We start from the raw sequence: 19,275 nt of genomic DNA, 5'->3' as shown, positions 1-19,275 counted from the left end.
TCTGTCACACCAGCTAAAAGCAGAGACAGTCCTAAAGCTTTGGGCTGGTGTTAAGACTGTCCTTTACATTGTGACTGGTGAGCTGAGTGTTTTGGGGGAGAGGCAGAATAAGAGAGCCATGTAAGGCTTCTTTGTAATAAAACATTTATATTTCTGTGAGGCCCATTCCCTGGGGTGGTCATCTCTGAATGTATTGTGTGTTTCTGGGGAAAGTTTCGTGAGAGGGAAGAAAAGAGGTATGGAGAGACAGACAGAATGAGACAGAGAAACAAAGACAGAGACAGAGAAAGAGACAATGAAAGCGGGAGACAGAGACTGAAAGCCAGAGCCAGAGAGACACAGGGACAGAGAAACAAAAACAAAGAAAGAGAGAGATACAAAGAAAGAGGGAGAGGCAGAGGCAGAGACAGAGACAAAGCAAGAGACCGAGACAGAGAGACAAAGACAGAGAGACAGAGAGACAGAGACAAAGAAAGATGGAGAGATTAAGAGCCAGAGACAGAGAAACAAAGACAGAGAGGAGAGAGAGAGAGAGAGAGAGAGAGAGAGAGAGAGAGAGAGATTGAACAACAAAGACAGAGAAAGAGAAAGACACAAAGAAAAAGGGAGAGACTCAGAGCCAGAGCCAGACAGAGACAGAGAAAGAGAAACAAAGACAGAGACAAAGAGAGAAAGACAGAGACAGAGACAGAAACAAAGAGAGAGACAGAGAAGTACAGACAGAGAGAAAAAGACAGAGACAGAGAGAGACAGAGAAAGAGGGAGTGAAAGACAAAGGCACAGAGAGACAGGGAAGGAGACAGATAGACAAAGAAGAGTAAGACAGAGACAGAGAAAGAGACAGAACCACAAAGAAAGGGAAAGAGACAGATCCAGAGACACAGAGAAATATTAATAGATCCTCTGTCTGTCTATGTACCCAGCACCATGCTAAGTGCTGAGGATATAAACATAAGCAAGACAGACAGACTCTCCCCTCAAAGAGCTTAAATTCTAATCAGGGAAGATGATACATAAAGAAGAGCAGAAGATCCTAGGTACATCATATATTCAAAGGCTAGGCAGTCATGATACAGCATTGTAAGTTCAGTGGCAGCCATGCCCTTGACCAGCATCCTCTGAACCTTTCCAAGGGGTGCTTGTATCAGAAGTTATAGAACCTTCAAACTGTTATATCTGGTTGAGGGACAGTAATAACATAGACACTGTACCCCAGAGCTAGCTGCAAGTCCACACAAGGGAAGGGCAGCGGTGGAATCCTGGTAACAGCTTATACCTGTAAGAGAAGATAATAATCACAGTGGAGGAGGAAATTTGGGGGGTCCCTGAAGTGACTGTATCTAGGAGCATATCCTTTGGGAAAGAGGTGTCCTTATCCTAGTAAGCTGTTGTCCCTACCCTTAGAAATCTACATTCCCTGCTTTGCAGTTGCTGTTGTTGTTGGATTTAACCTGTGATTTCATTGGCATAGGAAACTCCCAGTGAGCATGTTACCTCTACCAATTCGGATAAGCACCTATCCTGTGGTTCGTTGTCTTAGAAAGTTGCCTAGGACACTGAAAGGTGAAGAGATTTGTCCAGAGGTAGGGTTGAACCCAGGTCTTCCTGTCTCTGAGGCTAGTATGATATCCACTCTCCCATACTGCCTCTTCACTCCCCACTTTTCAACAAAGCCAAGCTTCACTTTCTCCTCCCACATGACATTACTAAATGTAATCCTCCTCTGTCCTCTTTCCTGTAGGATGTGAATATTTTAAGTGAACAAGAAAGTGTGGTTCTGGGGAAGCAGCAGTGACACCCCCCGCTAACAGAATAAACTTGCCATGTCTTCCTCTCTGTCTGCCCTACCCATGTGGAGGCTCAGACTATACCATAAATACCTTCATCCTGAAAGGGGGCCTCTCAATCTAAGAAGGGGCATTACGCTAAGACTAAAACTGGTCAGTGGGTAAAAAAAAGACTCCATCTGTACCCGTAACCCCCACAGGGTGAGTGAGTTCAGGAGATTTACATCAGGGCTATCAATGGGGGAAAGGGCACGTATTGATAGATGATACAATTTCATAGTCGGTTTATGTTTATAAATTGGCCTATGAGAACATGATCTCTGGAGACCCAGGGTTTGGAACAACATGGAGTTTGGAGAGAACTCTGAATCATATGTAAGGCCTTGTTGTTGTTCAGTCATACGTGACTCTTCATGACCCCATGGACCATGAAGTTTTCTTGGCAAAGATATTGGAGTGGTTTTCCATTTCCTTCTCCAATGGATTAAGGCAAGCAGAAGTTAAGTTGACTTGCCCAGGGTCACACAGCTATTAAGTGTCCGAGGCCAGACTTGAACTCAGTTCTTCCTGACTCCAGGTCCAGCACTCTATCCACTGAGACACCTAGCTGCCTCCATGTGGCAGCCTTAAGGATACCTTATAAAGGATAAGAGAAATTTAGGAAATAAACTCTAGTAGGGGTTCTTAACCTGGGGGTCTGTGAACTTCATGGTTTTAAATACATATTTAATGTATATTTATATTTTATTAGTATTATATTTAGATTATACATTAATGTGCTATATATTACATAACATATATTTAAATTACATATATTAAATATATAATTAAAACCACCAAGTTCACAGACACCCCCCCCCAGGTTAAGGACATACATATATACATATACATAGCTTTCAATATAATAGATTTCCTTTGTAATTCTATGTATTTTATATTATGCACTTAAAAACATGATTCTGAGAAGAAGTCCATAAGCTGCACTAGCCTGCCAAAGGCATCCATCACACACACACACACACAAAAAGGTTCAGTGAAACTCCTTGCACATGGAATAGCAGCTATACTCTGAAAAGCACAAATAACCCGCAAGCTATGGTAGAGCAGAACCATTAAGCAGGGATGTGATCTGGGACATCCTAAAAGGCACACCAAATCTACAGGGTTTGTGATTATTTTTTTCCTTGATTAACCCCTGTATAAGGACAAATATAAGTTCTCAACAAATACTGTAGTTCAGGGGCCGATGATTGTAGGTTGGGGCTGCAGGAAGTAGAAACCCAGGAGATAAGCCTTCCACAGACCTGTTAATTGGTCCCTGGGCAAATAGTATGCACCAAGCTCTAACCATGAGGGATAGAAAAACAAGGAAGCAAATCCTCCCTACTTTCAAGGCGCTCACACATACATGCATGTACACACATGTGTGCATAGGTATATGTGTGAGTGTGTAATTTTTTTTTTTTGGACTGAGTCCATCATGCCTAAGCTGGAAGAGCAGGGCCACTCACAAGATGAATGAACTGGAAGCTTTAACCTACTTTATTTTAGACCTGGGCTAGTTTGTTCCTCCTTAGGCATCTTTCTCACCCCCAATCCCTGCTCCCAAGGGCTCACCATGTTGGTGTCATATTTAATGTGGACACTTGATGGGCCCTAGCCCTTCTGCAGTAGGACTAATTCAAGTGATTCATAAGTTTTAGTCTCCCTTAATAGCAAAGATAACAGCTGTGTACCACCATGCCTGGCAAGGAGCTTATATTCTATTGGTGGAATACAGTACTTTAAAGGGGAGCTGGAGGTTCTAGGTACATCATATCTATATCCATAAATTTGAATCCATATTTATATCTCTCTGTATGTAAACATATATCAATACCACATCAGCACACATGTACCTAGCACACATCTATATGCTTGTGTTTCCAGGATTTGTGGCTGTTAAATCGAGAAACGAACTATTATTATTGATGCAGGGGATACTAAGTTTGAACTCACAAAACTGCCCATTTCTTTTACCCATACATGGCATAGATTATAATACCACCTAAGAGATGCCCGACTAATGTTTGATGATAAAGATTGAATTAAGGAAATGGACTTCCATTGCTCAGGAAAGATTCAAAGTTGATAAAGGAAAATATGCCTGATGGGGGAGATTGAACACAAGAACAGGTAACTGAGGAAGTTCTAGAACCTCCTTCCCATAAGGAAAGTGATATCGTAGAATGGAGAGAGTACTAATTAGACTCTAGCAATCAGAAAACCTGAGTTCTAGATCCAGCAATATCCTAGTGATATTAGATTGTAAGTGCCGTTAAGGCAGGACTATTTTCTGTCTGTCTTTCCCAAAGCTTAGCCTAACCCTCTGCCATAAGCATTTCACAAATGGCTGTTGAATAAAGTCTAAATTTCAGGTTCCTAAGCTATAAAAGGAAACAGTTGGACTAGAGGATCTCTGGAGAAAATCCATTGCGATTGCCCAGGCTACTTGCAACTCTATTTCTTTTTCTCCTCCATCCTTGGAATTAATGTCTTGCATCATTCCCTAACTCCTACTTCCAAAATCAGAAGGTGTGGGTGTTGCAGCCAGTATCTGTATGGAATAGGAAAATAGTGAAGGCAAAAAATGGACATCCCAAGAAGGCCCTCCCGCATTTTCCCCCAGCTATGATATCCCTCCCCGCTCAGTAGTCACACTTAACCTTGATCTAGTACACCTTGGTTATAGAATATTTTACATACATCATCTCATTTGTTGTTCACAACAATCAAAAGTATAAATTTTGTTAGCCCCTTTTTATTTAGGAAGTTACTGGGGGGGCAGGGAGTCTTTGTAATCTGTAAATTTGGGTTGAAGAGCAAGGTCCAGGCAACATTATACAAGAAGTAATCAAACAATATCCTAGAAGAAGTTTCAGAAGAACCATGGCAGGAATATGAGTGTGACATAAAGAATATTCCCTGGGATTCACCACTGCAGCAACCCCAAGAATCTAAGTAAAAACTGAGAGAATGACAACAAAGGCAAAGGTCAGAGTCAGTGGAGGGTAGGGCAGAGGCCATTCCAAAGAGAAAGGTTATCTATTACTCACTGCACGTCTGTTGGCACGTGCATACAAGCAGGGGAAAGTTCATGGTGTCTGCTTTATTGATCCTTCTAGTGCTAGAGTTTGAGGGAAAAAAGATTTAGCCTTCTTACTCCTTGTCGTGAGGTTGAATTTAGGGTTTTAAAATACAAAAACAGGAAAGGAATGGAACCACTTTGATACTCTGCAAGGTATGGTACCATAACACCCAAGAAAGGTGGAAGACAACTTGCTGGTTCCTGAACTTGCCATTTTATTTTCCATTTCCATGCCCTGGGACAGGCTTGTGTTTCAGGGCATGGAATGCACTCCTCATTACCTCTGCCATTTAGAATCCCTAGCTTCCTTTCAAGACTGGCTGGCTCATTTGCTTGTTATTTGTCCTTCAGTCTCAAAGAGGACCATGTCATCAAGAAGGCTATGCCATGACTTGCAAGTAAATTGGACTGAAGTGAAGGAGGGCTGTACAAAGTCACCTGCCTTCTTTCTCCTCTGGAACCATCTGGATCCAGGGGCAAGATATAGATCAGGACGACTGGAGATGGCCCTGGTGGCTCACATGCTACCTCCTACAGGAAGCCTTTCCTGATGAGTTAGTGGTTTCTACCTTCTCAATTTGTCATGTATATATACTTATTTGTTCACATGTTGCATCCTCCCAACCATTCCCCCTTCTCCCCCCAAGAATGTAAGCTACTTGAAGGCAAGGATTATTTTTTATACTCCCATTGCCTTGTTCACATGATCTTTAAACTCGACCAATGTAGGAATCTCCCAGTGAGGAATTTCTCTGCTGAGCAGGGAGGAATGTGATAGCTGAGTAGGGAGAGATAGCATAGCTGAGCGAAGGCATGAGGATGCCTTCTTGGGATGTTCATTGTGTGTCATTGCTATTTTCCTGCTTCTGCTATACAAACACTGGTCACATCACCCACACCTCCTGATTTTGAAAGTGGGAGTTAAGGAGTTATTTCCTACTGATGTACTTCTTTCTACCCATGCAGTTTGGCACCTCCTCTGCAATTTTCTACGGTAAGAGAGTTGCCTAGGGCCCTGAGAAGTTGTGACTTGCCCAAGTCATATTGCCATCTTGGCACAGGCAGACTGGAACAAAGGTCTTCACAAATTCTGAGGTCTGTTCTCTATTCTCTGTGTCATGGTGCTTTTAATATTATGGGCCTTGCACTTAAAAGGCATTTAATAAATGCTTGTTGGGTGATTTGGAAGAAAGGTAGATATCTCTCCTTTGTCTCTTGCTCATTTTGGACCTGTAGAAATTCAAACCAGAAATTCATTCATTTGCATATTATATTGCAAAATGAACTCTCAGGTCTCAAGCTTGGTTGAAGGACTATTACCCAACAGTGCCCCAAAGTCCCTCAAGGACTACAGATGTAAGAGCTGAGACTTCTACCCACATAGGATTGCCTCAGACATTGAAAGCTTCTCTGTGTCAGAGAAGGTCTTCTTATACTCCTAGAATGTTATAGGAAAGTTTCTTTTCCACTGTCATTGCCCTTGGTCAACTTCCCCCTCTTCCCTTAATAGCTCACTCCCCAGAATTGTTGAACCTTGGAGCTTAGGAGGGACCTTAAGATCACACATTTCAACACCCTTACTTTACAGACCATCAAAAGTTAAATTGACATCCCAATGCCTATGGTGACCGGAGAAAACTGAGCAAAAATTTCCTCCATCATCCCAAGCTTTGCTGATTCGTTCCCAACTTTTTACTTCTTCCTCAGAATTTTACTTCTTCATTGGGTTCCTCAGGTGCAGAGGTAAGGTCTGCAAGGTAAGAGGTAAGAGCTGCAAGAGGCAGCTTGCATGGTGGATTGAGAACTGGGCTAGGTATTGGGAAGAATTCACTTTGAATCCCACCTCAGATACTTACTAGCTGTGTGACCTGAGTTAAGTCACTTAACCTCTGTGCCTCAATTTCCTCACTAGGTCATGTCTCTGAATCTATATATCTCACAACCCATGGCAGAGAGGGCTGTCTCTAAGTCACTTAACCTCTGTGCCTCAGTTTCCTCACTGGGTCATGTCTCTAAGTCTTGGCACAACAGGCAAGACTATGTGTCTAAAGCAGCAGTTCTCAAACTTTTTGGTCCCAGGAGTCTTTTACATTCTTAAAAATTATTGAGGACCCCAAAGGATGGGTTATAGCTTCCAACATTTACCATATTAGAAATGAAAACTTCTGAGCATTATGAAAATAGTTTTGACCTTTTAGATCCCCTGATAGCATCCCTTGAGGGTTCCCTGGATCATGCTTCGAGAACCAGTGGCCTCAGGTATTATTCTGGTTGATGGAAAAGGGGAAAATTTCAGATTTCAAAATGAAATAGCTCTTCAAGATCATCTAGTCCTCCAACCCTCATTTTACAGATGAGGAAACTGAGGTCTAGGGAGGTTAAATGACTTGCCTATAGACATACAGATAGTAAGTAACAGAACTGAAATTCTAACCCAGGCCCTCTGACTACAAATCCAGAATTTTCTACCAAACAAAACCATTCCTTTGGGACGTGAGAGTAGGAACTAAAAATAAAGAGCTCCTAGCTGTGACCATGAGATGGGGGGAGGGAAGAGCATGAGAGAACCTTCTCCATTCTACCCCTCCAGAATATCAAAATCTATCGGACATTTGCCTAGGGGTCTATGGCCTTTGCTTTACTTCTTCAGACTGAGGTGGGGAGGAAAGCACTGATGTCATGCTACTATTGGAAGCTCAGCCTAGTAGTCTAGCATCATGGGAAATGATCTAGAAATGACCGTGTGAAATTTTTTGGAAGTCATCAAAAGCTATTCACCCCATCCAATGTAGCATTTCCCCCCTCCACTAGCCCTCCTTGGGAAATTGGGAAAGCCATTTCTCCCTCCTTTAACCCCGCCCACCCCAGATCAGGCAGGCAGGATGCAGCTCATGGGGTGGGATTTTTTTCTGAGTTGTTTTTATTTGAAAACCCCAGGAGGTGCCCCACCCTTACCCAAGCCCACCCCCTTCCCAGACATGATGGCTGTGAGCTGACACATGATGACAAGTGACACAAGGCTATGAGCTGCTCACAGGAACACAGGGGCTGTGTTCAGTATAACATTGAAAAAATATACATTATATATAAGACACCCAGGGCACCTCTTCCACCATCCCCTGACGCATCCCCATGGAAGCAGGTACAGGATGTAGAGAACCCCAAGACTAGAGGAGGGGGTTGGGTGAAAGATAGAATGGAAGGACCTTGGAAAGAGGTAGGGAAGGGGAAGGAGAGAAGGGGGACCTTCCCACCCCCCCCAGAGTAAACCGGGAAAAGGGAAAGAATACTGAGGGATGGAGTGTCCACATCAAGGGATTAAAAGCTTAAAGGGAGAGGAGGGAAGGGGGGTTTTCTCTTGTCACTCCCTCAACCCCATTGCTACTAGCCTTTCCTGAAGTGTAGGAAAGGGCTATTAAGCCCAGTCAGTAGTAATGAAGGAACAGAAACACCAGTAGTGTTGGCTGCCATAGGGGAAATAAATAATCCAAGAGGGTCCCTTCATCCCCCTTTCTAATATAAGCATCCTGGGTTCCTACAGGGGAAAGAAGATTCTTGGGAGTGGGAGTGGATGCTCAGGAGTAAAGGTTTAACAAGGAAGGGGGAGAGATACTATTTGAGGGAGGGGAGGAGAGTAGGATTCCAAAGATAGCTCATTCCAAGGACTTCCCTGGAAAGCGTCTCACTCTTTCAGACTCAATTGTCCTTCTAGTCCAAGATGTCTCTTTCCTTGTCTGTGTGGGTGTTTCTTATCTCTTCTCTCCTGGGTAGGGTGCTCTCTCTCTGGGGAAGAGGCCTTAGTAACGGTGTGGGGCCGACTCAATGATGCGCCTCTCTTCATTGCTGGGAGACTCAGCTGCCTCCGAATCACTGCTGTCCTCATCCTCCTGCTGCCCCCCAGCAGCCCCTGCCACACACGCCTGCCGATTCTGGTATGACTGGAGGGAAAGAAAAAGCACAAGGGAGAAAAGAATCAGTGCTCCCATCATACATGCTAGGGCCTTGCCTCCTCAGCCACACCTCCCTTAGTCCACTCCAAGCCTCCATTACAGCCAGGATGCTCCCTTTTCCCCTTCCTTGGTCGACTTGGGCTGCCAGCTTTTGGCCCAAGTTCCAGCCCCAGCCTTTGTTCTCTAGCATTACCTTTTTATTTGAGCCCTAGTACTCACCTCCATGGGGTTAACAATGATGGTGAGGGCTGAATCATCCCAGAAAAGGTCAGGGTCTTTGGGGTCATCTGAGGCTCCCGGGGAACCTCCAACTCCTGAGACACGCTGGTGCAGGGAATGGATCCGTAACAGGCCCAGGACAACCATGAGTGCCAGGAACCCCACACATACCACAATGATGAGAGTTGCTGCACTAGGAATCACTGTGGGGAAAAAAGGGAAGAGAAGATGCTGGAGATGGTGGCATGGGGCAATTCCCAGGGAGAAGAGCTGGGGGCGCCAAAAGGCATAAACATGCAGTAGAGGCAAGAGATACTGGTATGCAAAAAAAAAAAAAAAGATTAAATAGATACAGCAATGAGTTCCAATCTACATTCTACCAATAACTACCTAAGTTGGGCAGCTTAGTCACTTCTCTGGGCCTCAGTTTCCTCATCTGTAAAATGAAGGGATTGGATAATCCAATCTCTAAAAGTCCAAAAGAGCTAAAAAGATCTCCAAAGTCCTTTCCAGTTGAGGGTCATAGACCCTCAACTTGAAATGCAAAGATGTAAATAGGGCTAAACTAGGAAATAGGGTGAGTGAGGCAAGATAGACCATAGCCACTGCTAAATCATAGACTCAAAGTTGGAAGGAATCTTGGACATTTTCTACCCTAAATGCCTATCCAATGCAAAAATACACCCTACAATCTCCCTGACAGATAGATGATCGTGAAGTTTCTGCTTAAACACCTCCTATGATGAAAACTCACCATCTCACAAGGCATCCTATTTTGGTTTTAGTGCTAATTCAAGAGTTCTTAACTTTATTTTGGGCTGTGGACTTCTTTGGCAATCTAGTGAAGTCTTCTCAAAATAATATTTTTAAATGTACAAAATGTGTAGGATTATAAAAGAAGTCTATTATTTCGAAATACAGTTATAAATAATAATAACAATAAAACATAAAATAATAATAATAGAAACAAAAAACAAGTTCACACCCTCCAAGTTAAGAAAGTTTTTCTTTACATTGAAACAAAATGACCTTCTCTTTAAACTCTCCTCTAGATGATTATATCCTGGGGCTATACAAAACTGATAACCTTTCATCTTCAGTTCTCTGAATACTTTCTCCTCTGATATTTTTTTTCAATCTTTTCACAATCCTGGTTGGCCTCATCTGGATGCACTCCGATTCATCAACTCCTAAGGGTATGCCAACACCCTAATTAGAGGTATTCTGACCAGCTGTCCAGGGACTATCACCACCTTTGCTCTGGATACTTCAGGGAGCAATGATTTCAGCAGTATAGATAAGATCATAGGATTTAGGGACTAGGGATGGCCTAGTCCAAATCTCTCATTTTATCTGTCAGGAAAAATGAGGTATGGAAAGGTTGGGTTATTGCCCAAGCTTACAAGTTAAATAGCAGAACTGACATTTGAAAGGAAGTCCTCCACTCTTCCCACTATGCTACGTGGGTTATTCCTTCCCCATTCTGGATATTATGCATCTAATAAAACAAACTATGATTTAATTAGCTTTTTTGGTAGCCATAATCACAATGGATTGAACTTTTGATAAAATAAAACCCCTAGGGCCTATGTTTTTATCTTTCTTTTTAGATGTTCTTTTAAATATTTTTTGTTATTCTGAACTTGACAAACACCAGTAAATATGAACTTGTCCATGTGCCATGAAGAACAAGAAAAAAAAGAGTGTATATGAAACTGCAAGTTACTAGAATGTAAAGCCTAAGCCTTTTTTCACATGAACTACTAAGCCAAGTCTCCCCCGGCTTGCATATACATTTAAGCCTAAAATCACATTATGACTTTTAAGACACATTTTATAAAGTTGATTATTAAAATTTAAGTTCAAGACCTTATATTTGTCCATATTCAAGTTCATGTTTTTAGATCTGGACCATAATTCCTGCCTGTTTAGATTTTTTGAACTGTTAATTTTGTCAAAGGAAGCAAGGTGGCTCAGTGGATAGAATGCTGGGTCTGGAGTCAGGAAGACCTGAGTTCAAATCCAACCTTAAATACTTATTAGCTGTGTGACTTTGGACAAATCGCCTAACCTCTGTTTGCCTTAATCCACTGGAGAAGGAAATGGCAAACCCCAAATGGGGTCAGAAAGAGTCAGACACAACTGAAAAGATTGGGCAACCCCAACGATTTTGTCGAGCCACCTAAGCATTGTGTCTTCTACAAATCTGAGGAACATGGCAATTAAATCTTTATCTAAATCACTGAAAAAAAACATTCAATAGGGCTAAAGAGTAAGAGAGACAGATAAAAAGAAAGCTGAAGAGATTTATGACCAAATAGAGGAGGGAGAATGCCCAGTGATAGAAACATTCAATCCACCCAATTTTCAGGGTGTTTATGAGCAAAGGAGAACAATCACTTCCCACCTCTAAAAATAGATACAACATCAGTTTTTCTGTCTTCTTTCGAGGTGATATAGCACAGGAAAAGAGGCCAAGCAGGGCAGAGGAAAAGGGGAGGCAACCAAAAGCACATGCAAATGGATCACTGCTACTTTCTCCTCAAGTCAACATCACCTCTACACAAGCCTAGCTAGAACTGAGGAGGCGAGGAGTAGCTTTTGGACCTGAATGAAAGAATCAGGCTGAAGGTGAACATGAGAGGGCACGTGTTTGTAGGAGAAAGAGTTGCAGCTCCGGGTTGAAGGAAGAAGAGGTATATGTATTCAAGATTGGAAAAACTAAACAATGGAGCAACACCCCATTCCATTCACCCACCTGAAATGAACTCCCTCTGGAAACTTGATGGTTTCGGTTTTCTTGTGGACTGGGGATTTTCTGAAGTCTGAAGCTCCTGCCTCCCCAAATTCTCTCCCTGAGAACTACCCATCTCCTCTCTCTCCCTCCCTTGACTCTTGTCTAGCTGCCTCAAATTGACTCTCAAGTTCATTGGAGCATGGAATCTGAGGGGCAGTGAGAGGCGGAGTGGGGCACGGACCTTCACTGAGACCTTTGAACTTGCAGCAGCAAAGCAAAGATGTAGGCTTAGGCCTATGCCCACCAAGACTGCGCGGGCAAACATCCCTGCCAAGAGCAAGACAGGCCTTACCTGGGACAAAACCCATATGCAATACCCGCTAGCCTTCATGACTGCCAAGACCAGCCATGCTATGAACTGCTTAAGCAAGGGATTCATGAGAAAATCCCTGAGTGATTTCAGTACGGCCCAGTAGATTTGTATATGTAATATCACCAAGCTTGTTACCAACTGGGTGACCCAGGCAGTCCCTAGCAGAAACATGTAGACACCACCAATATAGGCCATATAGGCCATAGATTGAATACTCAAGAGCACAACTCTAGCTCCTGACTGTGTGTATACATACGGCAAATGAAAAAACATGTAGAAATACAATCTCCCTAGCCACAGCCCCAGGTCCCAGAGTTTCATGCACATGCCTAGAACCCATAGATCAGGAGTCATAACACTTGTGAATCCACTTGGGCTCACAGAGATCCAGCTATTTGCAGAGGAATCCATTAGGCCCAGAGTTTGGTCCTGAAGGGACACAATTCCCTGAGGGGGCACAACATACATACACCACTGCCACACCCCAAATAAATGGGCCACACAAGCCTACGTATAAGTAGTATATTTATCTTAGTATATATCTGTACCCTGAGAAGCAAATTTATAGATACAGAGAGATCCGGACAGACTAACCCTTCCCATAGCACCTGGAAAAACTCACTCAGCAACACACTTCAAGAACAATAGGCTCAGCAGAATGTAGAAAATAATTCTTCCATGCAGTCTTGCCCTTGAATACACATGTCTAGTCCCGCATCACAGGGGAGCAGCCAGCCAGGCTAGCTGAGATCTGACCCATCCCACAACCCACACAACAGGCCCCTCCTCCAGTTAGACCAGACTCTTGCCCAGGGCACTGGCATCGTCCCCTCGAGGAGAGAGCAGCCAGTTAGACCAATGTGTCCTAACTGCGCAATGATATGGGGGAGGAAAGAGGAGGCAAGAGTTGCTCCTTTCTGGGGCTTCCAAGAAAACAACAGATAGTTCAAAAATATTTTAAATGTGGCTTTGTAAGATCTATGGGATCTTTCTTCTCCACCCGCTCCATCCAGCAGCAATTTTATTCTCACAGTGGTGTTTGGTTTGTGCCAATATGCCAATGTATTTGCTCTCTGACTACACACAGCCACTGGATAGTGGCTGCCCAAGAATGTGTTCAAAACGCAACTCATCATCCTTTCACGCCCTCCTCCAAAACCTCTCCTCTTCCATTCTTCCCTTTTGTTGTCAAGGGCACCATCTTCCTCCTAGTCTCCCAGGCTGAAACCATAGTGGCATCCATTACTTCTGATTCCCTCTAGACCCACATATCCAATCTGTTGCCAAATCTTGTCTTTTTTAACTTCATGACATCTCATGTATATGTCCCCTTTTCTTCCCTTGCCTGGACTACCACATTAGACTTTTACCTGGTCTCTCTGACTCAAAGTCTCGTCTCACTCCAATCCATCCTCTACTAAGCTGTCAAGATGATATTATCAAAGCAGAGGTCTGACCATGTCACCCTACCCCCAACCCCTGACACTCTCTCAGTCAGCAATGGTAGCTCCCTATTACCTTCAAGATCAAATACCAAATACTCCCTTTGGCATTGAAAATCCTTCCCAACCTGATGCCTTTGTCTTTGTCCAATCTCCTCACACTGTATGTCCCTCCATGACCTCTATGACACAACTCTGCCCTGACAGTTTCTCAAACAGGATACTTCATCTGTGCCTTTTCTAGATTGCTTGCCCTCCTCATCCCTACCTTCTCCTTCCCCTGGTTTTCTTCAAGACTCAGTGAGAATATCACTGGCAGTCTGCCCATCCCAATGCTAGTGCCTTCCCTCTTGAGGTTACTTTCCTTTAATGCTTCCATTTCTACCTTTTATGTATAATTTTTTTCCATGTTGCCTTCCCCTTAGAATGTGAGCTCCCTGGGAGCAGAGGTCATCTTTCTGCCCTTCTTTGTATTCCCAGCACTTAGCACAGTTCCTGGTACACTGTTGTTCAGTCATTCATGACCCCATGGATTTTTGTCCGTGAGGTTTTCTTGGCTAAGATACTGGAGTGGTTTTCCATTTCTTTCTCCAGTGTGTCCCCATTTTACAGATGAGGAGCTGAGGCAAATGGGGGTTAAATGGCTTGCCCAGGGTCACACAGCTAGTAAGTGTCAGATTTGAACTCAGATCTTCCTGACTGCAATCCTGGTGCCTTATATACTGTATCACCTAGCTGCCCCATCCAGCACATAGTAAACCCTTAATTAATGTTTGTTAACTGACTGACTAAAGGAAGGTTCTCAGGAATAATCATGAAACCACTGGAAATACAGGAAAAAAAATTTTTAGAAAGATGATCTATTTGCAGACCCTCAGGATTTAGTTATACTAAAAATAGATTCGTATTACCCCCAACTCACATTCAAGGGGATGTGGAGAGAGATCGCCAGAAATATGCTGAGTAAAGGCAGGGATGGTAGCTCTTTTTAACTTGACTGCAGATAAAGAGTTTAAAAATCCACAATTGCCCCCTCCTGCTACCACATGAAGTCTGAACTCCTAATTCAAAGCCCTATTCAAAACCCCCAGACTTATTTCCCACCCCTTGTCATAGATCCCCTTAGCTCCACTCAGAGAAGTGTCCCTGATGCCCTCACTCCCTTCCTCCTCACACACACCACACTCACTCTGACCTCCATGACACTGCTTGACTGAACAATGAGCTTCCACTCTCCACTGCTATGCAAATCCTACCAGTCATCAGCTGCCATTCCCTGCCCTGTCTACTCTAACATATATCAGGTCCTCCCATTTCTGAAGTCCCTGCAGTATTAAAGTTATTGGGGGTAAGGGAATAGGATTCATTTTTACTTTTTAAAAATATTCCATAACTCCTGACTGTTGCCACCTTGAAAGCCTTCATAATCTTATCTCAGTGAAGTTGCCATGGCTCAAATTTCTGGAACTCATTTTGTGGAATTTCATTTTATGGGATTGACATCAAAGTCTCTGCCACGAAATTATGGGAACCAGAGAAGATCCAGAAGCCATCTAGTTCAATTGGAACATTATTCTACTTCCAGTGGTGGTAACTCTTCATCCCACAAGGGCAGGGTTTTTGTTGTTGTTGTTTTTCTTTTTTGTTTTTTTCAGAAAGAGTCAAAAATCATTTAGATCCTAGTCTGATGGGAAAGGTAGGTGATCAAGCTGGGTAATATTATTTTTGGTTAAAAGATGTATGGCTATAAAATAAAAGGGTTAAGAGTATGTGTGTGTGTGTGTGTGTGTGTGTACATGTGTACATGCATGTAGTACATAAATTGGTTCTAAAAGCAAATCCAAAGAGAGGTTCCAAAGATGTTTTGAGTAGTGGCAGATGTTCAGTTGTTTTTTCAGTCATGTCTGACTTGTCATGACCCTTTTGGGGGTTTTCTTGGCAAAGATACTACAGTTGTCATTTCCTTCTTCAGCTGATTTTACAGATAAGGAAACTGAGGCAAACAGGATTAAGTGAATTGCCCAGGGTCACACAGCTAGTAAGTGTCTGATTTCAGATTTGAATTCAGGTCTTCCTGAATTGAGGTACAGCACTCTATCCACTGCACTACCTAGCCGCTCCCAGAAGAACAGGCCATTTAATCTAAACTGTATTCTATAGGAATCCATTGGAGGATCTGGGTTTGAATTCTAGTTTCACTTCCTGTGTGATCTTAGGCAAGTCACTTCCCTTCTCTGGGCCTCAGTTCTTTCATCTGTAAAATGAGGTCATTGGAGTAGAATGTTCTCTAAGGTATAAATCTTTCTAGCTCTAAATCCCATTATTCGATAAATAAGTATATAGCCTCCCAGGTTGACTGCTTTGAAAGACAACAATCATTTGGCTGTGTAAGTTTTGGTTTGTTTAAGAAGTCAGTCATATCATGTAAGTGAAATAGGGGGAGGAAGGAGGAAAGGAAGGAAGAGAGGAAAGAAGAAAGGAAGGAAGGGAGGAAGGGAGGAAGGGAGGAAGGAAGGAAAGAAGGAAGAAAAGGAAGGAAAGAAGGATGAAAAGGAAGGAGGGAAGAAAGAAGGAAGAAAAGGAGGAAGGAGGGAAACAAACATTCATTAAGCACTTGCTATACATCAGGCTGTGTCAAATACTTTACAAACATTATCTCATTTGAATTGTACAACACTAGGAGGTATGTGCTAATACCATGTTCATTTCACAGTTGAGGAAACTGAAGTAGACACAGGTTGAATGACTTGCTCAAACTCATGTATCCAATAAGTGTCTGAGGCCAGATTTGAACTCAGGTCTTTCTGAAGCCCAGCACTCTATCCATTGTGCCACCTAGCTACCTAGGAGACAATCACCATGCCAGAATGCCATACACTCAGCCCTTGATCATTTTCTATTTTTTTTCACGAGTGCTAGTCTTGTTTTGAATATGAACCCCTTAAAGACCTAGATCTGTGAAGGATTAAGCCTCCCCTGACTGACATAATTTGTTGTTTGCATCCCAAATCAGATTCCCTGTGTGTCCTTGGGAGTCAAGGTAGGCGCCAATCAGTCTGCGCTAGACTGAGAGCACTTGTGCAGCTGGGACCCTTGTAGATAAGCTGACCCTCCTATCTTCATAGTCCAGCAATTCCCAAGGGAAAAGAATGAGGCTTTTGCCATCACCTTGCCCCTCCCCTTTGGGAGGGGTTTTGTCCTTTTCCCACCTTTACTTCACTTTCCCCGCCTTGTGTTCCTCCTCCCTCTGTTGTACTGTCATAAATATGCAAACTTCTGTATGGATTGTGAACTCTTTGGGTTCCATATGCATGTTGATTTCTCTTGTACTAAACCTAGTTTTGAGTAACTGTGATTGTGTGTTGACAGATCAAATAGATCAAATCTTATCTTATATCGAGTTCTGAGCACATATCAAGTGCTCAATAAATATGATTGATAGGAGACTTTTCCAGGTCAAAGACTGACATAATGTGATGGAGGGGAAGCACCAGAGGTAGCAACAGCCCGAAATCCCAACCAGACCTCATCATGCTAGTGATGAAGATAAAGGAAACTTATAGTTTGGCCCAAGGTTCCAAAGTAAAACAGGCCCAGAAAGGATGAGAAGTCTGGACACACCCACTCCCCCCACAATTTCCCATCCTTCCCACTTACCTCTATCAAGTGGAGGGACAGCACTGTGCCCAGCACTGTCACCCAATATACCCCTTTACTTGTCCTATCCTAGCCTTCCTTACTTACTGGAGTTTTGGTGAGCACTGGCTATGCTGTGTCCAGCCATCTCCGCAGGTGGCTGGTGTCCATGGTGTAGAAATTGTTGGGAGCTGAGCACATGGCTGGGGTAGGCAGCCTGATTCATGCTATGCAGTACATTTGCCTGGAGACAAAGAGTCAATGACCTTTGGATGTCCTTCCTCAGACTTTTTACCACTCCCAAGCCCAAACCTCAGTTTTTACCAATTTAATTCCTCCTCCTAAAATAGTAGCAGGGCTGTCTTTTAATGTTAGGATTCCCAACCCCACTAACAAGAGGCTTAACCCATGCTATCCAACCCCACTGGGCTCTCCCAATTGGAGGGAGCTTTGAAAAGGAGGGGAAGTCATTTTGTACCTCTACAATGAACTCATTGCTGGAATATCGGCCATTCATTTCAGAGCAGGAAAGCCTGAATTTCCTTGCATAGAGAGCAGCCCCATGTCGCAGCTTGTAGTGTGTTTGCCTCAGCACCTCCTCATACACTGTGATGCTTTCCACTCCTGGAGAGGTAGGAAGGTGATTTGGCACAACCCAGACGGGATCCACCAGCTGAGCAACCTAAAGGTGATTCTCCAGCTCGTATGTGTGACTCCTACCTACTAAAACATCATTTAGCTGGGGTTGCTAGGACAGCGACTCTAAGTAATGGAAGAAGCTAGTGCCTTGTATCTTTTAGTATTGAATGCTAAATCATCAGCTTAAGTGAAATAGGGAAGGAAAGAAGGAAGGAGGGAAGGAAGGAAGTGAAGGGAAAGGAAGAAAGAACAAAGGAATGCTCATACTATAGACCTCATTGTACGGAGAATTATTAAAAACACATTACAGTATGAAGCAAAAAATCAAAAGAAAGAAGCTTGAGACCTAGCTGTTCTGGAGGCCATAAAAAAAATGGGAGGTGATGCCTGAAGGGACAGCAATGCAGGTAGAGGGTTCCTCTGAAGTCTAATCACAAACCTATACCAGCCTGAGCAGCACACCTGTCCCCTTCTTCCCCAACCTCACCATGCCTTCATTCTGAGCTGGGGGACTGCCTGAGGGCCTGCCCTCCCTTTGCTCTCCTCACCTTCACTTGCCCTTTTGATTTTAGAGTTTGTCACACCTACCTTTTTAATGAAGCTGAGGCCCCTTATTAATTTACCCTGACTTTGAAATGACTGTTAGAACCTTGCATGACTAGGGCAGCATGGAGCTGCCCAGTGCTGGAAGAAATGAACACTTGGTACTAGGTCTCCCCTGGTTTTTTTGGAGAGTTTATATTTCCTAGTAACGCTTTTCTGCCTAGGCTCCACTGATGTGATTTTATAGGAAAAAAAGAAGACCCAGCCAGCTCTATGAGTGTGTGGAATGTCTGCATCTGGAAGGGGCATCAAGCTTGTGGCTCAGCCAGGAGCAGGCTCTGACCTTAATCCCAACTTCTCTTTCCTTGGCACTGCCCACCTCTAGTGAAGCTAGATGAAACACATGTTGGATGGGAGAAGGAGATGAGTCACGGCTGCCTTGTGGCTCTCATGACCTTAAGCACAATCCTAATGGGCTTATGAAGCACTGTCTTCCACTAGGGAGTGGGAGGGGTGGGGGGCAGCATCAGCTGTATAAGAAGAGGAATGATCCAAATGGTGACCCCCCCTTAACTCCTTAGGAGGGGAATCACACCTCCCAAAATTTCCTCTCTTCCTTATCTCCCTCATTCTCCTTATGATGTGAGCAGCCTGAGCCCCAGGACCTTTTGCTTTCACCTGAAGCTTTGCTACCTGGGATCCCATAGTCCTCCCCTAACCCAGCTGCTCCCTGTACAGACTTTATATTCTGAATTTTGTATCTAACTGACTGCTGTAAACTTCTTTGTCAGTGTAACTTAATAAAATATGGTGAGGATATAT

At 43.5% G+C, this 19,275-nt stretch overlaps 1 protein-coding gene across 4 annotated transcripts in view; it reads right to left on the bottom strand.

Annotated features, from left to right (window-relative positions):
• Positions 1-7,817: 7,817 nt before the first annotated feature.
• CLSTN3 (calsyntenin 3) overlaps positions 7,818-19,275 on the bottom strand; it is a 33,005-nt gene continuing 21,547 nt past the window's right edge. For 3 of the 4 annotated variants that reach the window (XM_020994375.2, XM_020994373.2, XM_020994374.2), the window contains 4 exons: positions 17,750-17,895; positions 17,380-17,515; positions 9,084-9,286; positions 7,818-8,852 (listed from right to left, as the gene is read on the bottom strand). In XM_020994375.2, the coding sequence (XP_020850034.1) occupies positions 8,712-8,852; positions 9,084-9,286; positions 17,380-17,515; positions 17,750-17,895 (626 nt within the window). In that variant the 3' untranslated portion in view covers positions 7,818-8,711. The remainder of the gene's footprint in view (positions 8,853-9,083; positions 9,287-17,379; positions 17,516-17,749; positions 17,896-19,275) is intronic. The other variant, XM_020994376.2, reaches the window with a different exon arrangement.

This window comes from Phascolarctos cinereus, unplaced genomic scaffold (genome assembly GCF_003287225.1).
Source record: "Phascolarctos cinereus isolate Bilbo 61053 unplaced genomic scaffold, phaCin_HiC Scaffold_1;HRSCAF=81, whole genome shotgun sequence".
Classification (NCBI taxonomy): Eukaryota; Metazoa; Chordata; class Mammalia; order Diprotodontia; family Phascolarctidae; genus Phascolarctos; species Phascolarctos cinereus.
This window is presented reverse-complemented; position numbering and strand designations above follow the sequence as displayed.